Genomic DNA, 10,281 nt, shown 5'->3' on the forward strand with positions numbered 1-10,281 from the left:
TTCTCCCATGTAAATTATCATATAATTCACAATAAAACATTAAAAAAACAAAAAACTACTTGGCAGTCAAAATGTTGATGTAAGAGCAAAAATCTATTCCTTCAATTAGCACATTGCAGAAGAACATGCAGGGGTCTATTTGAACATTATAAAGTGTAATTTAAGCAAAGGATTCTTCTCCAAAAATCCTTACAAAAATAATGTTGCTTTGAAGCAAAAATTTCCCTGAAAAACAAAACACTTTCAGGGTTGCATTTTATTCCACTAAAATCAATACGCAGCCATCGGCAGAACTGCACTAAGTCGCAAAGGAGACTTTACTGAGGTCCTGCTGAGTACAAGACAGTCTGCTGGGCTCTAAGGGAGAAAGGAAGGAGTTTGGGGTTTAGATGAAAACGAAGAAGAAAAGAAAGAAACATTGCCACCCAGTACATTCAGATTCATAGCAACCCAAATCCCATGTATTTCAGAGTAGAACTGTATTCCATGGTTCTACAATTACACAGCCAGGCCTTTTTTCAAAGGTCCTTCTGGGTCTAAGAGGCTGCCAGTCTTTCAGCTAGTAGCCAAGTGTTTAATCATTTGTACCACTCAGGGTCTCTGGATGGAGACACAAAACCCAATAAGAAGTAACCAACTATCCACGGCAGGAAATGCCTTGTGGCTGACACTGACAATGAAGCATGACCCAAATCCCACCATTTCCCTGCCTCCTGGTACCTGCTACTCCAAAGGGTCTTCGAAGTCCACAGGTGTGCTTTTTGCCTTCCTTCAGTTCCATGTGGCCCACCCGGACAATCTGGCACACCAGGCTGATACGTGGCCGCATGAGGTCATTGCTGCTGAGGTCCTACAGAAGGAAAGAAAGAATGTGAAGAAGGAAGTTGGGCTTAAACCACCTGTCAACCTCATTCCTCTTCTTTCACTCTACAAAAACAAACAAACAAACAAACAAACAAAAAAAACACCATTCAGAGCGTATTTCCTAATGCTGAAATACCAGTAATGACTCGCTTCCCCTCTTCCCAATGCCCACCCAAGAACTATTATGGTATGAGAGAAAACTGTCTTCCACTCATTAAAGGGAAAAAAACAAACAAACACTTTTTTTTATCCCCCAGTTCCTATATCAAAGTTAGAAATGAGATCATCATATTTTCAATTTTAAAGTCTCGGTTTATAAATCTAAGCACAGGTTGAAAATTGGGACACTCATTGTTGCTACTTTATATCCTGCCAGGTCCGATCCCAGAACAGGATGTATTTTAGCATTAAAAAAAAATTAAAATTTGGATGATACTGACATTTATTGGGTATCCATACAAACCCACGACCTTGAATTTTCAGAATAAACTATGGGGCAAGTATAACATGGAGTGCTTTATGTAATTATTCATCTGTTTTATGAAAGGTAGCTATTGACAGTTTCTCAGTATATGTTGAATGAGACTTGTGTAGATGAAATGTCTACTTATTTCATAGTGATTGTCTATAGATGATTGTATTTTTTTTAATGTTTTATTATGAATTATGTGATAGTTTACATGGGAGAACATTCGTTTTACATTCATCCTATCGTATATCGTTTCATTGCCATGGTTATAATCCCCTCCATGCATCGTCAACCAACCAAAGGGTATACCCTACAAGCCTGCCCCCCGGTTGTCAGCACACAGCCCCTCTCCCTTTCTGTGTCTAAAGTCCCCAGCTGCTCCATCAGATGCTTGTATTCTTAAGAATAGATGAGTAAACCTATAAATTCACTCCCATTCACTTTAGTGTCAGAAATAATTAATTACAACTCAAATTCTTTTTATGAAACGGCTACCTAAGACCTTATTTTACTGACTCAAAAATTATTTTTTCACCAACTATAACCTAGCAACAATAAGCTAAAGTCCTATAGAATATATACAAATGATAACATTTACCCTAAACTTACAATCGAGGTTTTATAAGACTTTTCTCAATATAAAAATAAGGATCCCAGAAGAGTGGCTGAATACACTGCGGCATATTGTTACTATTAATACTACGCAATTGTTTTTAAAGAAAGTATTGAAGAATGTTTAACGATAAAGGAAATGTTCATCATATAGTTTTTTAATTAAAAAACCTAGACATCAGAAACAGAGGACCCTAGGGCCATCAAGGGAGAAGAATACATGTGGAATGTGGGACCCTATCCAGAGAAGCAGCAACTTCAGAGATAGAGGCAGAGATGAGGACATGGAGAGATAGAGCCACTGAGGACTCTAGACTCATGGAAAGAGAGGGATTGGGTGCTGGTGGCCAGGAGGCAGGCTTGTAGAATGTACCCTTTGGTTATTTAAATTATTATATATTTCTGAGTGTTTTTGTGTACACCTACTCCTCCCCCCCTGCTAAAAAAAAAAGAAAACAGAGGGAGTGGAAGCAAATACTGTTGAATGATGATGCACGGAGGAGATTATAATCATTGCAATGAAACCATGTAAAGCTGATATTCTCCCATGTAAACTATCACTCAATTCACAATAAAAATTTTAAAAAGGCTGGACATGACATCTATTTACAAGATGATCCTAATTTGGGAGGTTGTTGTTGCTGTTAAGTGCCATAGAGTCAGTTCTGACTCATAGAGACCACTTTTAGGGTTTCCGAGGAGCAGCTGGTGGGTTTGAACAGCTGACCTTGTGGCTCACAGTTCAGCGCTGAACCTACACACCACACCTGGGGTCCAAAATTTTGAAGACAAAAGTATTACTTGCAGCTATTCAAAAATAGACTCCTGGTGTGGCACTATAGGATCACTGGATTGGGAACCACAAGGACAGCAGTTCAAACCCACCAACTGTTCCTCAGAAACCCTACACAGCTTCACTAGGAGTCAGAACTGACTCGAAGGCACTAAACAACAATTCTATAACAATATTAGAAGATGGACCAAAAATTCAACCATAATCACTTTCTAATTTTTTTTAATATACACACTGATAAATGCCTTTTGATTTTAGAAAAAATCTGTATCTTCAAACTAAGGAAATATTCTGAGTTGGGTGACAAGAAGATTTCCAGAAGATAGGAATGGATCAAGCACAGACCAATAATCCAACCATGACTATCTTGTGGATGGATTAAAGAAGAAATAAGTAAAAATAAGCCTGTTTCAATCAACATAACTGTTTAACAATGTGCTGTTATCTTCCAATATTTAGGGCTGTTCTTATGTCTTTCGTTATTGATTTCTTCTAAGAATAATATATTTTTATATTCATAGGAAACAACTGGGAAATAAGATAATTTTATTCACAACAGTATTAAATACTTTAAATTTTTCATGACATCCAAGGTGACTATGGAAGTCTAGTAAATACTGCTGAGAAAAATTTTTTTTAAAATCTAAATCAATGGAGAAATATCATGTCCATGGATTAAATGACTTAATATTCTTTAAAATATCAAATTCCCAAAGGTTGATCTACAATTCAGCACAAGCTCTTTCAAAATCTCAACAGAGTTGTTCATGTTGTTGTTAGGTGCCATTGAATTGGTACCAACCCATAGTGACCTATGCACAACAGCATGAAACACTGCTTGATCCTGGGCCAACTTCACTACTGTTGCCACGCTTGAGTCCATTGATGCTGCCATTTGGCCAATCCATCTTAGGAAATAGCAAATTGATAGTAAAAATTATAAGGAAAAGTGATCTTGAAAAAGAATAATATTTGAGGATCATATTTTAAAAAAGAAAGCAAAAGTAAGCTTGTTCTGGGACCACTGCTCCTTCCTATCACACTTCATTTGGTGCTTTATGTCAGACTGTCTTTTCTGTACCCTCAAAGTGACAGGAGGGATGAGATAAAAAATGGGTGTGGGCTCAGGGAGAAAAAAAGAGAACATCACCTTTAGGTCAGCTGGCAGCTGGTGGAACATGCCCACTCCTGGCTTCTTAGAGCAGGGGCAGAAGCACTCGGGAATCTTAAACACCATTAATGGAGTTCTGGTGTGGCACTGTGGGTTAATGTGCTGGACAGCAAAGTCCATCTGAACCACAAGGTCGGCAGTTCAAGCTCAACAGCCACTCCTCAGAAACTCTATACAGGATTGCTATGGGTCAGAACTGACTCAAAGGTACTTAACAACAATACAAAAACAAAAACAATGTCCTAACAAGGAGTCCTGGTGTGGCCATGTAGGATATGCAGCACTCAACGGCAATGTCTGTTTGAACCAAAAGGTTAGTTATTAAGTGCCGTTGAGTTGGTTCCAACTCATGGCAACCCTGCATAGGGTTTCTGAGGAGTGGTTCAAACCCACCTTGTGGTCAAGCACATATCCTACAACACTGTATCAGGATTCTAACAAAGTAAGAGAACCCTTAAAAAGTTCCTAACCCTAGAGAATGGCATGCTATCATGCCATAATTATAACTCCCAACATTTCCTTGCTCTTAATTCATATATTTCATCACTCTTCCTACTTTGGAGAAGGAGAGGAAGAGATGGAAAAGTGTACTACAGTATATGCATCCAAAGAAAACTATCTAGACCATACCTTTGCCCCGGCTGTAACCTCTGTCAGGAATGCTCTTTCCCCAGTTATCTGCTTAGCTCATTCTCTCAACTTCAACCTCTTGCTCAAACAATTCCTTCTCATAAAGGTCTAACTGTAACCAATTTATTTAAAAATGTAACTCTCCCTCAGCCTGGATGCTCCTAACCCCTCCAAACCACTTCTAATATTCTGTATCACGTACTCATTTATTTGTTTATCTGTCTTTCTTAAACTGGAACATGAGCTCCAAGAAAATGGGATTTTTTTGTCTGATGTGACCACTGCTGTGCTATCATTACATGCTGTCAAGTCAGTTCTGACTCACAGTGACCCTGTATAGGGTTTCTGAGAAGCAGCTGGTAGCTTTGAACCACTGATCTTGTGGTTAGCAATCCAGTGCTTACCCTACAGTGGCACACTAGGAGTTTACTAATGTAATGTGTCATACCAGGATTTGACCACAGTACCTAGATCTGTGCCTGGCACCTAAATAGGAACTCAGTAATTAGTTGGTGAATAAATGAGTGAGTAACTCCTGGTAGGGACTTATGATGGCTTTTACTTCCATCTTTTAATATTTCATGTTTTCCATATATTTCTAATGTGAGTCCGCTAATACTAACAAAAGAAAATACAAACCTATTAAGGCAGGACTTACTGTAAAGATGGCTTGAAGATTATTTAGCTTCTCGATTTCCTTGGGCATTCCATTACTGCCCCAACGAATCAAATAATTCTCACTGGTGAAGAAAAACAAATATTCTTAATGAGGGGTGAGCGGAGGACACACACTGCCTTCAGTATAGACTGCAAAGCAATACCCTGAAAGACTCATTTCAATTCAACAGGAAGGTGGGAGGGTTAACTGAAAACAGGAACTCCCACTAACTGGACTCCTGGCTTGGAGCAGGTACCTGCTGAAGCCCAACTCCATGAGACATACTCAATACGGATCCACGAAAACACTGCTCAAGATGCAGCGGAGATCTTATCAGATTCTACCATCTGGACTCATGTTTACATCTCACATTCTGTTTTAAAAAAGAGTCAGGAATCTAATTTTAGAAACCATTTGGTGGTTCCTCAAAAAGTTGAAAACAGCAACCCCAATCCTAGGTATATAACCAGAAGAAGTGAAAGCGGGACCAGAAACAGAAACCTGTACATCAATCCAATGTGCACTGTGGTACTTCTCACAAGACCCCCAAAATATTACAAAAGGGCACAAAGAAACTTTGAATAACAAATATGTTTATTGGCTTCAAGATGGTGATGGCTTCATAAGTACATCCATATGTGAAAACTTTTTTGAGGGTATAATTATATCTCAATAAAACCATTTAAAAATATTTTTAAAAATTAATTTACAATAGTCATTCAAGTCTATTTCCTGAAATGTATGTAATCATACGAATCACACGCAAATAAAATGTCTATTTTAGAAATAATTTACAATCACTTCTGAAAAACTGAAAATCTGTTTTCTTAGCTGTTTGGCAGTTGCACTACTCCAATGTTGCACAAAGGTCATTATTACTCCCCAAGGAGTCCTTGGGTGGCATGAGCGCTTTGCACTGCTTGACTAAACTAACAGTTGATGGTACGAACCCACAGACAGTGTTGCAAAAGAAAGGTCCAGTGATCCCTTTCCATAAAGACCAAAGCCAGGATAATTCTATGGAATACAAGTCTACTCTATAACACACATGAGATATTCGTGAATCCGAATCAGTTTGATAGCAATGGATCTTTTTTGTTGTTGCTGCTGTTCTTTTAAATGGCATCCCTGGGTGGTGCAAACTGTTTATTTAGTTTGTCTAGTTCGCTAATCAAAAGGGTGGAAGTTCAAGGCCACCCATAGGCACCTTAGAAGAAAGGCCTGGTGATCTACTTCTGAAAAATCAATCACTGAAAACATCAGTCCAAATGAGTCAGAATCAACTAGACAGCAACTGGTATAATCTTTCATACTTTGCTTCTGTCTCCATGTTCTGATGAGTTTTATGTGATTTCTAAATCTCAATCAGTACACATACTGTTGCTGCACTGTTTCAACAGGAACACAAAAGGGCCTAATATCCCAACAGATTTTACTTTCCACTGTCCAGAAATTCTTCTCCTCTTCTCCAGCTTCCATTCTCAAACCTAGCAACAAACTTCCTAAGCAGGAGGTAAGTGATGGTGGGTGGTTTTGCAAGGTCAACAGCAGACGATCAGGGCGCTCACTACCTGATAAAAGTGGACCGATCTGGGTCATAAAGGGCCATGAACAGCTCTGCGTCTTCCCCAATGTTGCAGACAAAGTTCTTGAAGTTCACATAGAGGCCATACGTGTGGACTGTACTGAAGATCGACCGGCCCCGCAAGTCCAGGTTCTGCAAAATCGACTGAATACAGAGGAGGAGGAGGAGAGAGAAAAGCATCTTGGGTTCAACAAATGGTAAAATCTAGCAAAGAAAGGAGCCTGAAAATGGGAATAAATACAATTACCACCCACGAAGAGAAGCACATACTGAGAAGAAAATGTATGTTAGCAGACAAACAAGAAACAAAATAAAATTACTACTACTTAGATGTTCAAGACTGTAGTTAAGAGTCTTGAACGCAAGTAATTCAACAAATGTTGTCTGAAGGTAATAACTCAGAGTTTTAGTAGCGTTAGGAAGTTTTCCTCTCTTACAATGAAACCCAAATCTGGATGAAATTCAAAACCACAAAAATTATGATTTATTATCCCTCTAATTGGAGTCTTGGTGTGGCGCTGTGGGTTAATGCGCCAGACTGCAAAGTCGTTTGAATCACAAGGTGGGTGGTTCAAGCTCACCAGTCACTCTTTGGAAACAGTTGGGTTGCTATGGGTCACAATCGACTCCACGGCACTTAACAACAACAACAATTGGAAATAAGAGATTCCATTGGATAGGTTTTACCCTCAGGCAAGGTTTGCCATTACAATTATAAATACAAATTGCATATTATCACACCTGTACTAAAGAAATAAAACAACAACAACTAAAGAAAATATATAGACACCTTCATGAATCAGCAGAGACAGACTTTGTGTATGAATATGCAAGCCTAGATGTAATCATATTTCTTTTTTAAAACACAGGAACACTTCATACACTGTTGTGTGTCTTGCTCTTTTTATCACTTAACATACATCTTTACCATCTTTCCTTAGCAGAGCCGGCATTGCTACCTCATTCTTTCTGTTATGCTTCACTTTGAGCACAGGAATGTTAGTTTATATATCTGTTTCATATCAACAATCCGGTCACTACTGATCATTTTGACCAAAGGTTTCATAGAAGAACTATAAGTTGATGAAGAACAAATATTATTTAGAAATATTATCTCATTCAAAACAAATGCAAAAAAATTGGAGCCTCAGTAGACAAGAATTGCCATCTTTGAGGAAACATACCTTTTCTTCTTGGATTTTTTCCTCAATCCTTTTTGAGGCCATTTCATGGGCCTTAAACAGGGCCAGAGTACTGGTTTCATCTGGATTTAAGATGTTCCCATTGTCGTCTCGCACCACCAGGTCTAACCCAAGCATTCTAGAAAGAAAGCAAAAGCAGTAGTCACCAGTCTCTTCCCACGAGGGGCACTCTTTTTACTGAGGAGTCTTGTCATGGATTGAATTGTGTTACCCAGAAATGTGTGTTAAAATCCTAACCTACAGAGGTTTCCCCTGCTATTCAAAAGTAGAATATTCCCCCCCAGTGAAGAGTTTTCATCTTATCTAGATGGGTCTGGTTAAAAGACATGGAGATAAAATTCTTAAGATTCAATAGTGAGTACTTGTTATCATAACTATTGCAACTGTCACAATTGTAAAGGGAGAAGTTTTGTAACAAAAACGGGTGAGTAGTTAATCTTATGGTTCAAAAACAAAGGACCCTAGGACCATACAGAGCACAAACAGAATGTGAGACCTTATCCAGAGAAGCAGCGACACCAGAGATGGAGGCAGAGATGAGGACATGGAGAGAGGGAGCAGCTGAGGACTCTAGATTCATGGGAAGAAGAAAGGGACTGAGAGCTGGCGGCCAAGAAGCAGCTTGCAGAATGTGTCCTTTGGTGGTATAAATTATTATATATGCCTGAGAGTTTTTTTTTTTTTTTAAAAGAGCTAAAGTGAATATAGAGAAATACTGTTAACTGGTAGTACATGGAGGGGATTATAACCATTGTAATGAAACAAGGTGAATGATTTGTTGAATGTAAAACTGACGATCTGCCCTGTAAACTTTCACTCAATTCACAATAAAAACTTAAAAAAAAAAGTAGAATGTTCTTATTTAACCTTTTGTAAACCAAAATGGTGTATGTAAAACAAAGACACAATTACCATTAATTTCTATGGGAAACACTGTTGATCATTCCGATACCCAAAAAATAACCTACCAAATCATTTCAAATAGCACATAAAACCTAAAATAAAACTAACAGATAGTGTTCACAGACACAGTTCAGAGATTTGTCAGCTTGATGCTGAGCTACAGAGTGTAGTTCCCGGGGGAAGGAGCTTGGCACACCATTCTCACGGCTCAGAGTGTGCACCGCCTCTTCAAAGGCTGGCTGCAAAACAAACAGTGAGCACTAATTTTAAGTTTTCACCCTTTTTTCTTATACCAAAAAGTACCCAGATTTCTTTCAGTTAGTGAAAACAGGTCTTTTGTTAAACTAAAGTGGACAAAAGCAAACTTCTGTACTTATAAATATGACCCTGTTTGGAAGCAGTGGTTACAGAATAAACCCAGAGACACATAGAGGGGAGAGACAGATACATCTGCAAGCCCACGAATAGCATGGATTGCGGGCAGCGTCTCGAAGCTAGAAAAGCCCAGGCAGGACCTACTATCAAGACATGCCCTGAATTCAGACTTCTAACCTCAGGAACTATGAGAAAATAACATTTCTGTTCTTTAAAGTCACCACTAGAGTCACTGCCATTAAAGCAGATCTAAGTAACTAACATAAACCCTGATATCAAAGAACACAGAAGATTCATATTTAGAAAGGTTGGGTGCTAGCTAAACTCAAATTGTTGTTGCTGTACCGTGGAGCCGGTTCCAACTCATAGCGACCCTGCATATGGTTTCCGAGGCTGTAAATCTTTATGGGAGCAAAAAGCCTCATCTTTCTCCCATGGAACAGCTGGTAGTTTTAAACTGCTGACCTTGAGGTTAGCATCCTGACTCGTAACCACTATGCTACCAGAGCTCCTTCAAAGTCAAATTAAGAACAGTTTATTGAGTGGGAGAAGGAGAGTTAGGAATAGGGAGAAGATGCGGGATATGTGGCTATTTGACTCTATGAACAACTTTTGCCATTAAGACCAGAAGAACTGGACGGTGCCTGGTTACCATTATTGATCATTTTGATTAAAGGTTCCATAGACGAATACTGATCAAAAGAGACAAAACGCAGAAGAGCATTCCTTTCACATTCTCATGGACTCCAGAATTGTTTAAGTCATGAAAGCTGGATGAATCCTTGACATTACTTATTGCCCTGTGATAATCTTTTAACCTTAAACCAAAACTATCACCAGACGTCTTCTTAAACTCAGACAATAGTTTCACTTAACTAGCAAAAAATGTCTGCCTTGAGCCTCATTTTTTTTTTTTTTTTTAATTGTGAACTGAGTGATAGTTTACATGGGAAAACATTGGTCTTACACTCATTGTTTCATTGCAATGATTACAATCTCCTCTGTGCATCATTCAACAG

General features: G+C 38.7%; 1 protein-coding gene across 1 annotated transcript in view; it reads right to left on the bottom strand.

Annotated features, from left to right (window-relative positions):
• DOCK5 (dedicator of cytokinesis 5) overlaps positions 1-10,281 on the bottom strand; it is a 289,956-nt gene that overhangs the window by 133,654 nt on the left and 146,021 nt on the right. Inside the window, 4 exon segments of the mRNA XM_006864377.1 lie at positions 721-850; positions 5,198-5,279; positions 6,769-6,926; positions 7,967-8,102. Of these exon segments, the coding sequence (XP_006864439.1) occupies positions 721-850; positions 5,198-5,279; positions 6,769-6,926; positions 7,967-8,102 (506 nt within the window).

Source organism: Chrysochloris asiatica, unplaced genomic scaffold, assembly GCF_000296735.1.
Source record: "Chrysochloris asiatica unplaced genomic scaffold, ChrAsi1.0 scaffold00064, whole genome shotgun sequence".
NCBI lineage: Eukaryota > Metazoa > Chordata > Mammalia > Afrosoricida > Chrysochloridae > Chrysochloris > Chrysochloris asiatica.